This window comes from Martes martes (assembly GCF_963455335.1).
Source record: "Martes martes genome assembly, chromosome: Y".
NCBI classification, from domain to species: Eukaryota; Metazoa; Chordata; class Mammalia; order Carnivora; family Mustelidae; genus Martes; species Martes martes.
Genome location: NC_137907.1, coordinates 18,446,606 through 18,465,050, shown reverse-complemented (window position 1 = coordinate 18,465,050; position 18,445 = coordinate 18,446,606). Strand labels below are relative to the sequence as shown.

Here is an 18,445-nt window from a genome sequence, read left to right as displayed (position 1 = left end):
GCTGATTTCCTCCTTGCCATTTCCCGTGCCCCCGACAGAAGCCGACACATGGACCCAAAGGGCTCTGTAACTTGTTTATGGCCCTTCCCCCTGTCCCTGCAGCATTGGGCAGGATACTCTCTAGCGCCGCCCCTGCTGATCCTTGTCCCTGTTTCTGTCCCGTGCAGGCAGAGCACCACGGAGACGAGCCCATCCATGTCTCTCAACGGTGGAGGCCTCATCAAATTCGTCTCGGTGGTCAAACTCGGGTGCTCTCTGATGTCCACTTCCACACAGCGGCCATGCCCCGACACATACACACACGCATCACACACACACAGAGACAAACAGGAAAACACACACAAAAATCTTAGCTATTTGTGAAAACACATGCTGCCGGGATCGCCAACGTGATGTTGCGAGCCCGCCTCGTCCCCGTGGGATCCCTGTTCCTCCCCAGCGAGGGCGCCACGACCCTCCTGTGGACGGCCTAGGGCCATTTCCCAGGATGTCCGTATGGCTGCGGGAGGCCAGGCGGTGCTCAGGAACGTGGAGGGCAGCCCGGGAGTCGTGGCCCACGACGGGGACGGGACAAGGAGCCCGACTCCCCAAGATAGGCCGGCCATCCCCAACTGAAGGCGTTGGCAGGAGGACCGAGAGAGGGGCCGACAGCCACGGGAGACAGTTCAGGAAAAGGCGGTGGCGAAGCCTTGCTTCGCCCGATTGAGCAGGGATTTGCCGGCACACAGCATGGGGGGCAGGCACCTGCCGGACTAGACACCTCCTCCGCCCTGTGGGTGTGCTCTGAGTGGCCCCAGGCTCACTTCCCACCCTGCCAGCTGCTGCGTGGGCCCAGGCTCCTCTGAGCCTCAGTTTCCCCGCCCTGAAACTGACTGTCCCCGGGCACCCTCCCCACACAGTTCAGGACCCAGCCCTCGGGGCTCCTTACCGACAGGTCTTCCTCTCAGCTCACTCCCATGGGCCGCCTTCCGGCCTAGGGTAGTACTGCAAGGGATTGGGCCACAGCTCTTCGATGATGATCTGGGAGGGGAAAAAAGGCCAGGTGAGCGTGGGGCCCCCGGCCCCGGTCCCCAGCAGCCGGGGCCCCAGCATCACCGTGGCGGACGAAGGCCGCAGGGGCCTCACCTCGGCCATCCTGTTGGGCCCCGGGCAGCTGGGGTCACACAACCAGTTGAAGAAGTTCAGGCTGCTGCTGTCTCGCCTGCGGCTGGCACCTCCACGTTCCTCATCCCAGAACCACTGGACTGGGGTGCAACGAGTCGCCCTATATCCTGCAGGACGAGGAAACTTAAGGGAGGCCGTCCATGGCCAGGGCCCCACGCCCGCTCTCGCTCCCAACCTACAACCTCTCCCCCTCCGGTGCCAAATCCCTCCCCCGCCCCCAGGACCCCATACACCTCCCTTCCCGTTCCCGGGGCCCACGTGCCCGGCGGCCCTCCGCCAGCTCCCCTGAAGCTCAGGCCCACTCTTACCGGCGATGCTAAGGTGATACTCCTTAACGATCACGTCGTTCTGGAAGTAGGGGTTGCTCCCAAAGGAAAACATCAGCCCGCAGCGGTACTTGGGATGAACCAGCTCCTCCACCTGGCCCAGCAAAGCGAGAGGACGGGGAGGGGGAAGGGGACTGAGCGCGGCTCTGAGCAACCCTGCCGCAGCCCCTCCAGCTGCAACCCCACTCCCAAGGCACCACCGCCGGCCTCCGTCTCCAGGGCTAACCTCTAAATTGGTCATGTAGCTGAGCAGGTCTGCGTCCTGGTCACCTGTCACGGCTGATATCTGCGGGTGATTCAGGATCTGCCTTGGGTCAAGGAGCCTCGACGGCAAGTGCTCCGGAAAGAGAACCGGGAACCACCCGGGAACCCCCGGCCCTTCCCGACCGAGAGCCAGGGACCGAATGGGGCCTGTGCACAAACAGAAGGCACCGCCACACTCCCAGCCTCCTCAGCGCTTGCCCTTTCGTCACCCATGCTCTGCCCTGGGGTGGCGCTGGGCTGGAGGATCAACAGGGCGAGGCCAAGAGCCTGCCTGCTTTGCCTTCCCAAGTCCGTCTGGCCTGTGCCCGGGGCCGGCTGGGCCAGGAGGCGGTCAGTCACCACGCTGGATGTCTGGATGGGCTCGGTCCCCCGCTCACGGCCGTGTTTGCTTGTGTGCTCCCCTGAAGCCCTGGGCTCTTGAGGGACCTTCTGTGCCCACAAGGGGGCTGCTCCGCTCACTTGCAGCATGGCTGCACAGCCAGGGTGCCAAGCAAGAGCCTGGCAGAGTCAGCAAGAGAGGGAGGAAAGGGGTAGTGTGGGAGGACGGGGCGCGAAGGAGGAGAGAGAGAGAGACAGAGACACCCAAACTCCGAGGAAGAGACTTGCAGAGGGACGGCAGGGGGGGAGAGAGCGAGCCAGGGTGGGGGACGTGGAGACGGAGAGGCAGGGAGGCAGGAAACGTTTCTGTGAGCACCTGGGCCAGGGGCCTCGGCCCGCCTCAGTAGGACCTGCGGAGACAGAGTTTGTAGCACCCCTGCACCGTGTCCAGGGCCCCGGGGGCCGCTGAAGTCGGCCAGCCCGCTGACTGACCCTCAATGAGTGCAAGCGCACAGAACTCTAGGTCTGCCGTGACCTCGCCAAAAAGACAGGTTGGGAAGGACCGGGAAGGAGGCGCGCAGCCTCTCCATCTGCCCCACGCACCCCCCAAATCCTTTCCTTGCAGCATCTGCTCTGAGCCAAGTGGGACCGGGCTTCACTAGGAGTCCAGAGTGTTGACCCGGGTTCCGCGACCGCAGAGGCCTGTTGGGGTGCTGCAGCCCCAAAGCACTGGCCCGGACCTTCTGCTCAGGCAGCAATGCACAGGTCCCAGCCCCTGCCTTTCCCCCCAACGCCCACTCCCTCCCCGCACCCACCTCCTCCGGGACCACCCTCTGCTGGCCCCTGCCCCTCTGCTGTGCAGGAGAAGGCTGGGGCCACTGCTCCCGCCTTGGGCCCACTGCTGCCTGGGCGGCCTACTGCCGCGAGGTGCCCAGCGCTAGAGGCCTGGGGCCCACGGCTGGGGGAGCGAGGCCCATCCCCGCAGCTCTCCTGCCCCTGGCTGAGGCTCTGCACCCTGCTGCCCTGCTCCCACTCTCCTCCACAGGTGCCCAAACCCAGCCAGCAGGCTGAAGGATACGGCGTGTGCCCAGAAGCCAGGGATGCCCTGGATGATGGCCCTTCTTCGAGCCAGGTGACCACTGCGCTTCCGATTCATCCTGCGCTTCAGCCGCAAGTAGGCCCTGGAGGCTTGGGCGTCCACAGAGCGGAGCGCTTCCTGAACCACCTCCAGCGTGGCAAGTGCGGCCCCGGCTGGGTCGGGCCGGGGCACAGGCTCTGCCTGCCACAGCTCCTTCGGCCTCTCGACCTGCTGTGCTTGCGCCGCCTCCTCGTCTTCCGCCGCCAGCACCTCCTCGTCTTCCGCCGCCAGCACCTCCTCGTCTTCCGCCGCCAGCACCTCCTCGACTTCCACCGCCAGCACCTCCTCGTCTTCCGCCGCCAGCACCTCCTCGTCTTCCGCCGCCAGCACCTCCTCGACTTCCACCGCCAGCACCTCCTCGACTTCCACCGCCAGCACCTCCTCGTCTTCCGCCGCCAGCACCTCCTCGACTTCCACCGCCACCACCTCCACCACCGCCGCGATATCCTCCACCACCAGCACCAACTCCGGCCCCGCGCCGGCCTCCTCTGTGCCCCCCTGGGCCTCAGCTTCCCGCACAGCCTCTGCCACCACCCCCGCAGCCTCGAGGGCCAGAAGCGCCCCCGCGTGCCCGCAGGAGCCGGTCTCCCTGAGGGCCCCCGCCTCCTCACCGCCCTCGTCTGCGACCAAGGTGCTCCAGGATTCTGGGGCAGCCCCGCCTTCCCCGGACCTCGACTCACTCTCCATGTGGCCCTGGCCCTGAGCGCCGGCCGCTGGGGACTGAAGGCGACGGAGGCGGCACCGGCAGCTTCAGCTGCAGCGCCCAGGAACGCCGCTGGGCGGCAGCGCCTAGCAGAGTGCGCGGGCCTGGGGCACGCATGCGCACAGGCCCCCGGGGCGGGCGGTGACGGGGCAGACACGGGCGGCGCAGGGGTGTGGGGCGGGGGGAGGCACGCATGCGGCCTGGGCCGGATGGAGCCCCCGAGCCCCGCGCAGGACGCGGCGTGCTCCCGGGTCTAACCCGTGCCAGGGCAGTGGGCGTGGCCACCACCCGCCCTGTGTCTTGGCCGCACCAGAGCCCGCCCGGGAGCCCGCCCGAGCCCCTCCACCGCGGTGGCCTCCGCGCCTCTCAACCCCAAACGTTCTCTTCAGAGACCCCTGTCAGGCCTTTCCCGCAAGTGCCGTGGTATCCCAGCCCCACTCGTCCCTTTCTCGTCCGTCCGTCTGGGGCCCCTCGGCTGGCGCCAGGAATTGAAATCCGGCGGCTGAATGCCGAGTGTGCCCGCCGCGCGAAAGCCTCCCGCGCTCCTTCTTAGGGGACCTGGGGGAGAGCCCGGGGGGCATCAGCTGCTGCCCCACCTGCGCCCCGTCACTGCCACGTGGCTTTCGCCCTGGGCCTGCCCGGTGGTGCACGGCGCCAGGAGCCCGCCGCCAAGGTGCTGCGTGCAGGGGCCATCCGCCTCCCCAGCCCCCCACCCCCCATCCCCCGCCCCAGCTTTCCGGAAGAGAAGGGAACTGCACGCCAAGTACTTTCCCTGAAGTTACTCTGCAAAGAGCCGAGGTCCCTGGCCACCGGGGTGCCTACAGAGCTGCTAAGCCGGCCCCGGTGAGGTCCGTGATTGCGACTGGGCAGCATGCGACTGGGCCAGGCTTTCAGTCCAAAGAGAAACTCTGCAAATTCCTCTGCCCAAGCCAGTGGTAAAACTTGCTCCCAAGGTGCTTTCCTCTGAGCGGCCCCTTTCGCTTTGTTTCTGTGTCTCTTTTCCTCGTTGCGTTCTCCTTCTCCACCTGACTTGCATGCAAGGGCTCTTGTGTCTTTCTTCCAGCTCCGCTCCAAGTTCTCCCTTAGACTGTGTCGGTGGCTGAGTGGAGTACCGTGCGGGGAGGGGATGGCCAAGTGAGCATGCACAGCCCAAGTGCCCTTTCTCTGGTACTCCCCACGTCGGTCCTTTGAGACAAGACCACACCTCACAGAGGTCTGCTCCGGGGGGCGGGGGCGGGTGCTGTGGCGGGATAGGATGCTTGCCGCCTGAGGTGTCAGGGAAGGCCTCGTGGGTGATGGCAAGGCCACCAGCGTTGCGGTTGCATCGTGGGAGGGCCTCTATTAGAAGGAGTGGGTCGGTGTGTCCTGGGGGATTTTGACCAGAAAGACGCAGGAGGAACTCCCTTGGCGTTTAGTGCAGGCGTTAAGTGCAGGGGCTGTGGTCGCAACAAGTGTCACAAACGCCCCTGCAGGGAGTAAGATGCATGGCTGTCTATGGGGCGAAGAAACAAATGTCTGAGACAGTCCGTGAGACAGCTCAGACTTTGGAATTACTGGTACAATCCAAACTGACCCAGCACTTGCAACCTTGCCCAAACCACTAGAGGAGGCTCCTCTGGTGTTACCGCAGGAACAGGAGCACAGCCTTGGAGAGGGAGAAGGCTGGGGTGGTGACAGGGGGAGGGGGAGGAGAGGGAGACTGGGAGGAGAGGGAGAGAAGCCCAGAAGGAGAAGAAGAGCTGGGGGAGAGAGGGGGAATGGGAGGGAGGGAGAGAAGGGAAGAGAGGGACAGGGGCAGGAGGGAGAGCCGTGCACAGGGATGGGGAGGGAGAGACAGGCAGGGCGCGGCGAGGAAGGGCGGAGGCGGGGAGGCAAGGACTGGTCTGCCCCCAGCTGAATTCATACTTTGCGATGCATGTAGACCCAAAGGACACATCGCCTGTGAGGAAGGGGCCACCCACGCGTGGGGAAGCAACAAGTCGGCTGAGCAGAGCTGAATCCAGTGGTGTCAACCAGGGCAGCTGTCATGTTTCCCGAAAACATGAGACAGCAAATGGGGAAGTCACGGAGGAATAGAGGGTGGAAACAGCCAGGGAGTACACAGACACCAAGTACTGTGATTGTGGACTGCCCTGTGTCAGTAACGGGGCTGGTCAGTAACGGGGCTTCACAGCACTGGAGTAAGATGTGGACGACAGCAGAACGGGCAGGTGTTGAAAAGCTGGCCACATCTATGCTCCGTGCAAGAGACTGGCCTCTGAGTCCCAAAGTCACAAAGAATTTGAAAGTGGGAGGAGTGAGGCCAAGACCTCAGAAGATGGACGGTGCCCTACACGGTCAAAGCAGCCTGCGCGCACTTGGCCCTTAACCAGGGGAGCGTGCTCCGTGGGGTGTTGGTGAGGACTAGGGGTGCCCTTTGGTGGCATTTCCCTTTTGGGGTCTAAGCGGATAGAGGGCATTGGGCACCTGCCTTCAGACCACGGAGAAGGAGGCAGATCAGCCTCGGGGTCAGCACGGGACAGACAGCACACGGGCGGGTGTCCTGGGTCTCGCATTCAGCAATACTCTGCCCTCTCCTCTGCTGACCATCTGGGGGACCCCAAGCCAACGTCCTAGGGAAGCCGGGAAGTGGGGATCATGGGGCTGCGTGGGGTTGTCAGTATGTGAGCGTGTCTCTGGACATGTGAGTGGGTGAAGGTTGTGTGCCTGGGAGGGTGAGTGAGTGTGTGCGTGTCAGGACATGAGGGTGACTGAATCACTGTGTGTTGGCTGGGGGTGTTGGCTCTGCTCCTGAGTATGTGTCAGTGTATGTGAGTGGCTAAATATTCTGTGGCTTAGGGCGGTTGGAACCCGATGGTGTTCGTGTGTGTGTGTGCGCGCGCGCGTGCGTGTGTGTGTGTGTGCGGGCCCGCACGCGCGCGCGAGCGTGCCTTTCCCTGCAATTTATGCTTCCGCCCAGCTACCTGGGCCAGAACGACAGGGTGATCTTTCCTACCTTCCCTCCTCCCACTTTCCCCTCTCCAACAGTCCCTCCACAGGGCCTGGCCCCCACTCGCTCCCGCTGTATCTGGGGCTGAGAGGATGACTGTGTCAGCAAGGGCCTGGGCCCCTTGTTTAGAAGAAAGGAGAGCCCTGGCACTGGGGTTCAACGGAGTAATGAAACTACAGTCCCACCCGTTCTGTGTGTGAGGTCATCCACCAGGGAGCATCTCTGGGAGACGGTCATCGCCATCCACCAAAAGTTGACACTGGACACGTTTGGCCCTGGCTCGCCCTTCCCTTTCTTTGACCTCTGTTATTTCCCCAGGGAAGGCATGGGCCCTGTTAGCTGGCCTTTCGCTCATCTCCTCTCCCTGCCCACCTCCACCATCCCTAGGGGAAGGACCTCTGCCACGCTGGGATGCAGTCCCAGAGCTCGTGTGACCTGGACCTCTGGGCCAGCATACGGCCCCACCCCTTCCACGGAATAAGGATGCCGGGGCAGAGTAGTAAGCATCGACGGGAATCCCATGAGCTCAGGCTCCCCACCTGCCCCTTTCCATGAAGACGACCGTGTGTGAGCGTACACACAGTAACACACATAAACACGGTTGACGTCGTTTTTCCACATTTCAGTATTTTTACAGGGGGCCTCAATCGGCCCTGTGTTTCTCCCAGGCACCAGACTGGAGGTGTTCCCTGTGGGAGGGACCAGGCTGATCATCCGGCTCCATCTGAAGGTCCTGGACTCTTTCCGGGTCAAGGGCAAGGCTTCTGCGTATTCACCTCAACATGCTCAAGTTCCCTGGGAGAGACGGAGACACAGACACAGACACACGGGCACACAGTCACCCGGGCACACATGAGGCGGCCGGTGAGTATCCTCTACGGGCCACACGCAGGTTTGCTTGAGGGTTTCAAGGCCCTTTCGGGGAACGGAGGCCATTCTCCCCTGCCCCTCTCCCCGGCCCTTGATGGCGATCCCCCTACATTTCCTCCACCCACATAGCAACGGTATCTGTGCACGCTCTCCAGTGTTCTCTGGCTGATTGCGGTGGGCACAGGAGATTGCCCAGGGAGATGACTGGGAGGACTCTACCGATGAACACACAAAAGTGACGGGGTGACGCATGAGCCTTTACGCCAGGGAACGCAGACATCTGCGCCAAGGCTGGCAAGAGGTGCTTAGGTGGGCTCAAAGCTGAGGCGGTGGCGAGGAGACCTGAGGGCAGGAGTTCACGGCCAGGGAGTGGCACTTCCCGCAAGGCAGCTGCTGAGCCGACTGCTTCTCCGGCTCTGCTCACTGGTGTTGCCGGACCCGCCTGCCTCAAGCTTCCCAGGCAGAACCAGTTTGACACCGCCCTCCCCGACTCACGGTGATGCCCTTTGGACACGGGGTCACCGCCTCTTGAGTGTTCCTCTAAGCCTCCGTTTCTGCATTTGTGGAGCCCAGCTCCCACGGAGCCGCACGGAGCATTTTCAGCACCCACGCCCTGGGCGTCTCACCTGCCCTCCTCTCAGTTCCCTCTGCTGGGGCCTTCTTCCTCACGTAGTACTGCAGGGGATCGGGCCACAGGTCGTCCATGATGATCTGGCAGGGGAAACGGGGCAGGGCTCAGATGCACATCCCAGTCCGCTGGGGAGCACAGGCAGGTTCACGTGCGCGGTTTGTCACAGGGACCCACCTCAGCTATCCTGCTAGGCCCGGCAAAGCTGTGGTCAGAGAACCAGCTGAAGAAGTTAAGGCTGCTCTTGTGGCGTCTGCGGCTACAGGCCTCCTGTTCGTAACAGTGGTGCCACTGGATGGGAGTGGAATGAGACGGCTCGTACCCTGCAAGAGGAAGGGTCCGTGCGAAGGCGCTGGATGATGCATCAGGTTCAACCCTGCCGCCTCCACCTGCTGCCGCCCATGCACGCAGAGGCCCCTTACCAGCAGCCCTGAGGACATACTCCTTCTCAACGACGTCGTTGCGGAAGTAGGAGTTCTCGCGAAAGAAGAGCAGGATCTTGCGGCCATCACGGGGAGACTCGAGTTCCTCCACCTGCCGGGCGGCAAAGTGGGGGAGAGGGTTGAGATCTCTGTCCAGCAGACCCTTCCCCTCCTGGCCTTGGGGAGGAATCGCTTCTGTTACCCCCTCTTCTCCCATCCCCCAGGCCGGGCCTCCATCTCCCGGGCCAGACCTTCAAATCCGTCATGGAGCCAAGTATGCCTTCATCTTGCTCACTGAGCATGGCTGACATCTGCGGGTGGTTCACAAACTGCTTCGGGTCAAGGACTCTCCGAGGGCTGGAGAAGAAAGAGCTACAACAACAGAGCAGGTCTGCACAGCAAGTGCGCCCTGCATCTCCCCTCCTACCACCGGGACCCACTCCACCTCACAGATTGTGTCAAGGGCCCCTGCGCCCCCGCACGGCCTGCTGCATTAGTTAGTTAGGTAATTCCCTGCTGGGCACTAACACAGAAAGCTGGAAATCCTCGGTGACCTCCCTGCCCACCCACGGCCCCCTCCCCGGCACATCGAGGGCAACCTGCGGCCCCACCAGGGACCCCCACCCGGAAGCAGGGATTCGAAACTGTCGTGATCACCGAGGCATGAGCCAGGCCACCACAACGCAGGACCCCTGCCACAGGAGTCTCCTGCGCTAGCCCGGCCACATCGGGGTCCCTCCGTGAAGGTATCAAGGATACAGCCTTGGCCCAGAAGCCAGGGATGCCCCGGATGAGGGCGCTTCGGTGGTCCAGGTGACGCCGTCGCCTCTGCCAGAACCTGAGCTTGAGCCCAGAGTAGGCCCTGCTGGCGTCTTTGTTCATGGGCTCCAGCTCTGACTGCAGGGCCTCGAGGGCCTGGGGCGGGGACGGGGGCGGACCTGGCCGTGCCTCTGGCCGTTCTTCCCCTTCCTGCTTCTCCTGCAGCTCCTGCGCTTCTCGCTCCTTCTGGCTCTCCTCCCAGGCCTCTTCCCTCCTGTCTTCCTCCTCCTCCTCCTCCTCCTGCACCTCTGGTACCTCTGCAACCTCATCCTCAACAGCCTCCTCCTCCTCCTCCTCCTCTTCCTCCTCCTCCTCCTCCTCCTCTTCCTCCTCCTCCTCCTCTTCCTCCTCCTCCTCCTCTTCCTCCTCCTCCTCCTCAGTCTCCTCGCCCTCCTCAGCCTCCCCCTCTTCTTCAGCCTCACTGCCAACCTCCCTAGCCTCGTCGTCCTCGTCCTCGTCCTCCTCCTCAGTCTCCCCGGGGTCCTCTGCCACCTGGACCACCGCAAGCTGCCACACCAACATTACGTCATCCCCCACTAGCACAAGCTCCACCACCAGGATGGCGCCCTCTCTCTCCCAACGGCCCTCCTCGTCCTGCGCTGGCTCTGCCGCCATCCCCACGCCTAGGCCCAGCAGCACCTTCGCCTCTCTTCTGGGGGTGGGGCTATATGTCCGCGGACAGCCGCGTCCCGATGGACCCCTCCCTCGACGGAGTCGGTCAGGATTGGGGGGCAGTCCCGCGTCCCATGTGGCCCCCAGCTGGGGCAGCTGCGGAGGAACGGAGCAGGAGGGGTGAGCACGCGGCTCCCGCAGGCGGCCCGGCAGTGGAGCTCCGCGGCCCAGCGAAGGGGGGACGTCAGCCGTCTCCTCGCAGAAGCCACCGGAGTCTGGGACGCATGCGCACAAGGGCTTCCGGCCAGGAGGCCACGGGGCCGAGGTGGAGGTGGCACGCGTGGGGCCTCGGCGCGAAGGAGGCCTGATCCACGCCCAGGACAATGGCCGGACCCCAGGTGCTGCCAGCGGCAAGGCCGTGGGCGTGGCCGCCACAGGCCCCGCCCCTCACCCCCTGCGGGAGCCGGCCAGGGAGGCAGCCAGTGCGCCTCCTCCAGGGTGGCCTCGGGCTCTACCTAAGGCGCCCCAGGCCCCAGGGCCCACAACCCCCTCCCCTCCATCCCGTGGCCTCCTCCAGCCCGCTCTCCACCCGGTGTTTGTAGCCTGTCAATGCGAAACCGTCCCTTGCCCTTCCCCAACACGATCGTCCAAGACTGAGGACAGCGTATGCACCACCGGGAACCCTGGCCTAGCGTGCGTGGAAACGTCAGCCCAGGCATTGCGGAATAGGGCCATTCCAGGAGACAGAGGTCGGAAGCGGTCTGCCTGTTCGGGGCACGGGGCTAGGGGGCGGGGGTTCGGCCACAGTTTGCCCCCAGGCCACGTCCTTGGCTGCTCAGGAGAAGAGGGACCGAGAGTGCTCAATCCGTCTCTCCGCCTGTCCTTTCCCCATGCTCTGCTCTCCCTCTTCCCCCGACTCGGTGTTTGTCTTCAGGGCGCTGTTTCTCTGCCCACTCTCTGGCCACAGGGTCTCTGGAAGATGAAGGCTTCAGGAAGCAAGATGCAGAAGCCTGTCCGAGCACCTCCTTTCCCATGAAATAAGAGCCCTCTTCTCCTCTGTGACTAGCCACTGGTCACGTGACCAGGGAAAGGGTCCCAAGCTGGGTGCCCCCGACACAAACACACACAGACACACACACACACACACACACACACACTTACCCACAGACACTCAGTGTGTTTGGCATGGAGCACAGAGGGAGGCGTGCCTTTCGTGCAGCCAAGGGCATCCGGCAACGTGAATCCGGATGCCCCTCCCCTGAGACAATGTCTGGGCGAACCCTGTGGATGGGCAGTTGGGCATTCTGTCTGGCGGCCAGGTGACTACAGTGTGCACCCTTTGGGAGGCCGGAGGCAAGAAGCTGGGGCTGGCTCCCAGGTGACACAGCACGTACGCACGTACCTTCACTTCCAGAGACTGAGTGTCTTCCGTTGCATTCGGGCGAAACCACAAATGCCGTGGGGAAGGCGTTCCCAGCTTGTCTGGCCTGCAGAGGAGAACACATCTTCTCTAGCCTTCCCCTGCGGGCCACCAGGTCAGACCGTGAGCAGAACTTGAGGCTGGGCCGTCACGTCCCCAGGGCTGGCCCGTCACGTCCCCAGGGCTGGCCCCCACTCGTGGAGAGAGGATACCCAACGTGTGGCTTTGGGCCAACAAGGTAGGCTTGGGGCAATTTTGGTGTGCAGCCAGTGCAAGCCGGTCTCCCCCAGCATTACAGGAACAGACGGGTTTCTTACACCACACCTCAGTCATCTCAGTCGTCAAAGGGCCACACGTGCCGCGTCCTGTACACGGAGGTGCCTGTCGTGGTTGCTCCGGCGGTTCTTCACCCTCCACGTGTCCCCGGCAGGTCCGTACCGATTCTTGAGGCCACGGCGGCTTCTGTGCCCTCGCACAGGTCTTCTTCGGCTCCGTCTCCTGAACCGGCGGTGGATGCGTGGCTCTGCGCCATGGCTCCACTCCATGGGTGGCTGGACTAATGTTATCGCGGGGGTTCGAGCTGCGCAGAGTTCATGCCGGCTGCCTTCTAAGGTGCCAGCGGTGTTCAGTACAGCCGAGTGCTTACACACCCGTGTGTTCAGACCAAGGTTTCTTTGCGTGCCCACAGGTACCCGTGTGGGCAGCTGGCTGTAACACCGTGGGAAAGGGGTACACAGGCGTGGCCTTCCATGTACACACACGTGCATGTGGAAGCGCGTGCACGGACAGACCTATTCCGTTCCCAGCCGGGTCTGCGGTGGGTTTGCAGTGGACCGGATTTCATATGCACCCCCACGGCCTTGGACTGTGGTTTCCATGTGTTCAGCCATCATGTGGATGATCTCCACGTCCACTCGCAATCCAGGGAGACAGACATTCATGCAATGACAGACATCTGGCATTGCCCCTGCTAGGGAAGGAACAGGAGAGGGGCCAAAGGACAAGAGGTAAGCAGCCTGGAACGGAGACCTCACGGGAGGCTGGGTTTCAAGGGCACCTCCCTTGTTTCTTGTCCCCGTCGCCTCGACACACGTACACTGGAAAGCACACACGCATTCTGGGCGCCCCATCCCTTGCCTGCGAGACCACATGCGTGGAAGACCGTTGCCCTGGGTCCTCCAGTCCCGTAGCAAGCGTCCGTCTCCCAGCAGCTCTGGCCATTAAGCCCCTGGAGCGGGCGGTCTTCTTCAGGAGGCGCTCAGCCCTCTTGCGCCACGTACGTGTTTGCCCTGAACCTGCCCTGAACTCCAGGCAGATGTGCACGAGCCACATCCCCTGGTTTGCACCCTAAGGCCCTGGGAGGAAACCCGATGTCCTTATGATGCGCCCAACAGCTTAAGCCATGCGACCTGCGGCAGGGGTCCAATCCTAAACACCTCTTTCCGGGGCAGGCGGGGCATCCCCCAGTCAAGGAAGCGGAGCGCCTGTGTTTATGGGAGACACCTGGGAGGCGCTTTAGCGGCACCGTCCAGCCTTTCCTCTCCCCTGTAGAGCTCGGCAGGCCCTTCCTAAAAGCCCCGAGGAGCGAGCCGCAGAGGGCTCTAGGGAAAGTGGGTGGGGCGAGCGCAGCACGTTCTGGGGTCCTCCACGTCCGGATCCCCGCGGGCAGCCCCGCTGCAACCGTCAGCATGCCTGGGACTTCCCCTCCATCTTGTCGACACGATGAATCCCACGGACTGGCCTGGGGGAGCTGTGAGGCTACTCTCCAGCTTAGGCGACAAGGAGACCAGAAGACGTGACGATGGCCCCAGCAGTCTTCCTTTGGCCCGTTGCTCTCCACCACCCTAGAATTCTCCCTGAGGGGCTGTATCGGACTTGAGATCCCCAACTTGAGATCTGACCAACCGCGGGCAGACTTGCTGACGTTCAGGCCCGAACCGTGAAGCCGGCAGGGTTCCCGAGCCCGAAGGCCAAACCCTCCTCGACCTACACCTAGCTGCCGGGGCCGCCAGGAGGGAACCCAGTTCCCCAAGGCAATGAGGTCAGGACTCCACAAACAGCATGAGATGTCGGCATAGCACCACAGGGGCCGCTGGGAGGCTCTGCCGGGATCCATTCGTGGGCACACGTTGCCAGATCCCAAGCCCAGCTGAGGTGCAGGCGGTGGGGAACGTCGAAGACGGGGTGAGTGCAGGGCGAGCGGACGGGGAGGGGCGAGCCCCGGACTGGTGAGAAGTGGTGCTGGGAAACCCCTGTTGGCTCAGGGAGCAACAAGCTGGGTGCCCCTCGCTGAGGCAGGGAACACGTGCCTGTGGGTTCAGCTCCTCTCCTTTTCGTCCTCCCCGCCTGGTACACAGGAGGTGGACAAGACCGGCCCAAACAGGAGAAGAACAGAGTCCAGGATGGCCTTTCTACTGGGAGGAGAGCTCCCCGCAGGGCTCTTTCCTCTGGAGGAACGTGCTGCTCACGGATTCTTTCTTATTCTTTGCTGCCTTTGGCTAATCAACACAGAGGCGGGTACAAGGTTTGAGCCCCTCTGTAACACACACTGAGACCCCTAGGGTTTTCCCACACCGGCACCATCCGTGCAAGCTGCCTCGATGGGTGGTGTGCTTGACACGTGCCTGCCTTGCCTTGGCCCGTGTGCGTTTTGCGGCGAGAGGGGACAGAGAACCCTGAGTAACCATGGAATGCACACAAGGTCTGTGTGTCAGGAGGGACGTGGCTGCACTCCGCCACTGGCCCCTTTCTCCATAATCAGCAGAGCGGGAAGTGCCATGGGCCCTCTCCTTTCCCGACCAGGGACTCCCAACACACTCATACACACGTGACCCTGTCCAAAGGCTTGGGCACACATCACAGACACACACACTCACACACACACACAGACTCTCGACACCCAGACGTGCATGAGGCCACACAAAATCACACTCACGTGTTCTTCGAAACACAGAGAAACACGTGATGCGTCTGTGCTCGTCCAAACACACGCACATACCCTGCACACCCACACATGATCCCTGAAACCAAGTCATCGAGAGGCACATGCATACCCCCCCACACACACAGACTCACGGCACCCAGGCGTGCATGAGGCCACACGTAACCAGACTCACATTTTCATCTAAACACAGAGTGACATACAAGACACGTGTGTTCGTGCAAACACATGCACATGCTACACGCACCCACACATTATCTCTGATACAAAGGCGTGGAGATGACACATGCGCACAGACACACACACACACACACACACACAGACACATGAAAATGCAAACACACACCCACAAGCTCCATTCACACACACGCACACACACAAACACACACACGCTCAAGGAAACCTACTGAACACACTAAACTCACACTCCTCGGTATGAAATTCAGGCTTGTAACAGCAGCCCTTGCATACAGACACATAGGGGCTTGTAAACACGAACACAGACACACACACACAATGCATACGACTCACAGAAGGTCTCGGCAAAGGCCTACACATACAGTCCCGGCCCCAAAATACATACACACGTGTGTCGCGGAACCATCATACTCACACACGGAAATGACCACATCAAAAACCCCTGGCACAGAGGCATACACAACTGACGCCAACACATCGGAGCATGCACACTCACACACACACACAGAACACACGCAACCACACACACACTCCCCTGAGGATAGAGAAGCACGTAAGCAAAACCCATGGTCTACGTCATCCTGGAACACACAAGTAGCCCATCAAGTGTGCACACACACACACACACACACACACATACACACATACTCTCCTCGAACCCACTGTACACACTGTGTACACACTCGCTCATGTTGATCTGAAGCATGCACACCATCCCTTGCCTGCAGACACATAGGTGCTTGCAAAAACACCCAGAACAGACCCAATTCACACGAGGTGTCCGGCACAGGCATACGCATGTGGCACCACCATAAAAACCATTACACGGGTGTGCCCAAGAACACTAACACACACACCCCAACACATCCACAAACTCCAGCACGCAGGCATACGCTACTCACGACGTTACATCTGAGCACGACACACTCACACATAGCCCTGAGGGTACAGAAGCATGTAAGTAAAACACATGGTCTGTGTCATACAGGAACACACACGTAGCCACTCAAACAGGCACACAAACACACACACACAGGTTCATGCTTCTGCAATCACACAGAGCACACCACACACAGTACACCAACACACACGTGCGCTTGCAAGCACACGTACACACAGACAACCCATACAAGGTCTCCGGCACAGGCGTACGCAGTTGACCTGCTCAAAAAGGAAGTATGCCCGTGATCCCCCGCAATCCAGAAACATCCACAGAATCTGACACGCAGGCATTCTCAAGGGTCCAAAACACACACTCATATGCGCACGCCCTGAGGATTCAGACACATGTGAGAAAACAACACATCCTCCCTGATATAGAAATGCACAGTCAACCGCTACACTCACACGCACGTACGTGCACACGCGCTTAAGCCCACGCAAACCCACATGCACTCCCTGCACAACCTATCTCATGTCACAGAGACATGCACCCTCAGCCCTACAACTGGAAACACAAGTTCACATGGAAACATGTACCCACAACACACACCAAACTCTCCAGCACAACTGTGTACAAAGAAGGCCCCAGAGAAACACACATACACACACACACACACACACACACACACACACACGCAGACGTTGCTTAGTGAAGAGGAGACACACAATGAAAACACATGGTCTACGGCATAAGGGCATTTCCAATTGTCCCCATACACACAAACACACACACTGATTACAGAAGAGGAGACACACAGTGAATACACCTGCTCGATGGCACAGAGGCATTCCCACTTATCCCCTCACACAGAGACATGCCTACACGCGCGCGCACACACACGCACAGAAAAACACACACACACAGAGTCTCCAGCACCGAGGCTTGCAAGGGTGGCGACACCTACACGCACAGGTACACACCCAAAACCACAATAACCCCTGGGCCTGCAAGTCCCCAAACACACCACAGGAATCTGTGGGCACACAAGGGTATGCACACAAAACACTCCCAGGCAAGGACTACGGCACACAGCCTTGTATGCGTAGCCCTGCAGGGTCACACACCCAGCGGTGCCTGGAAATGCATACGCACCGAATACACACCACTCACCTCACCCAGGCATACAGAATTCTGCGTGCACGCATACACACATGCCTCTGTGCGTAGAAGCACACACCTACGCAAAAAAATGCACGGAACCAGCTCGCAGGCATGACACTCGGCCACGCAAAACCACAGTCCTGCTCACGGGAACACACAACCAAGAAACAGACACCTACACACTCGGCGTCCAGCACACACACGTTCACACTCGCCACACACTCTCGCGTGCGTGCACCTGAAGCCTCCACCCACACATGAGGCAAGCACACGTGGCCACACTCAGAGACACACGTGTGCACACGCCGGCATGCACCTGCAGCACACGTGAACACGCCCACACGGCGCCGGTGTGCATGCAGTCACTCGAGGCCTCGCAACACACTCACCCATGGGTGTGCACACACACAGACGCAAAACATAAACACACCCTGTCTCCGGGATGCAGGCATACACCCTGGTCACCCACGCGCACACACATACGAGACACACAAGCTAAGCGCCCACGCACCCATGACGGCCTGCACACAGGGGAGCAAAAGAGGACATGCAAGTCCACACACACACGTGCAGAATCCTACACACATGGTCCTCAGCTCAGAGGAATGCTCAGGTGGTCAGAGGTGCTTGAAAATGCGCGCACACACACACACACACACACACACACGGATGCGGACCCGCCCACAGCTGCTCCCTCACACACAGCAGACTCACGATGTCACACAGCCTGTGGACCACACTGGCGTACCCTCACATATCCGTGGAACTGTCCCCTGCGGTGGGTGGTGTTACCTGCAGGAGGGTCTGGTGTCCACAGGGACGGTGAGGGACTGCCTCCCCCTTGGTCCTGCCGGGACCCTTGGGTTTGTGCTGGACCTGACCAGAAGCATGCATGGCCTCGCATCTCAGCAACGCAGGGCACACTTCCAGGAGCAGGGGAACTTGGAAAAGCTCTCCAAGCGATGTGAATATGGTGGTGCGAGGAGCCAAGGGGGCACCAGGGCCCCGCTCGGGAGCACCTTGGACCCTCCTGGGCCCCCTGCTCTAAAGAACAAGACTTCACCGGGAGAGCTGCACCTTTTTCCCCTCCTTGGCCAGATCCTGCCTAGGAAGGGTGGGGTTCTCTCCCCAGGCCCAGCCCTGCTGCGCCCGGCCCCCAAGCTCTCCATCACGCCCACCCATGGAATCCAACAGGATGGGGGCTGGAGGATCCCAGCAGGCTGATTTCCTCCTTGCTATTTCCCGTGCCCCCGACAGAAGCCGACACATGGACCCAAAGGGCTCTGTAACTTGTTTATGGCCCTTCCCCCTGTCCCTGCAGCATTGGGCAGGATACTCTCTAGCGCCGCCCCTGCTGATCCTTGTCCCTGTTTCTGTCCCGTGCAGGCAGAGCACCACGGAGACGAGCCCATCCATGTCTCTCAACGGTGGAGGCCTCATCAAATTCGTCTCGGTGGTCAAACTCGGGTGCTCTCTGATGTCCACTTCCACACAGCGGCCATGCCCCGACACATACACACACGCATCACACACACACAGAGACAAACAGGAAAACACACACAAAAATCTTAGCTATTTGTGAAAACACA

The 18,445-nt window shown here is 61.3% G+C and overlaps 1 protein-coding gene across 1 annotated transcript; it reads right to left on the bottom strand.

Moving 5' to 3' along the window:
• Nucleotides 1–7,517: 7,517 nt before the first annotated feature.
• Nucleotides 7,518–9,444, bottom strand: LOC308337811 (testis-specific Y-encoded protein 10-like). The gene is made up of 5 exons (XM_080796010.1): nt 9,074–9,444; nt 8,823–8,934; nt 8,578–8,723; nt 8,399–8,483; nt 7,518–7,697 (listed from the first exon to the last, which is right to left on the bottom strand). Exons 1-5 carry the CDS (start codon nt 9,131–9,133, stop codon nt 7,675–7,677), a joined length of 426 nt encoding a protein of 141 aa, XP_080652136.1. The 5' UTR covers nt 9,134–9,444; the 3' UTR covers nt 7,518–7,674.
• Between the last annotated feature and the right edge of the window lie 9,001 nt (nt 9,445–18,445).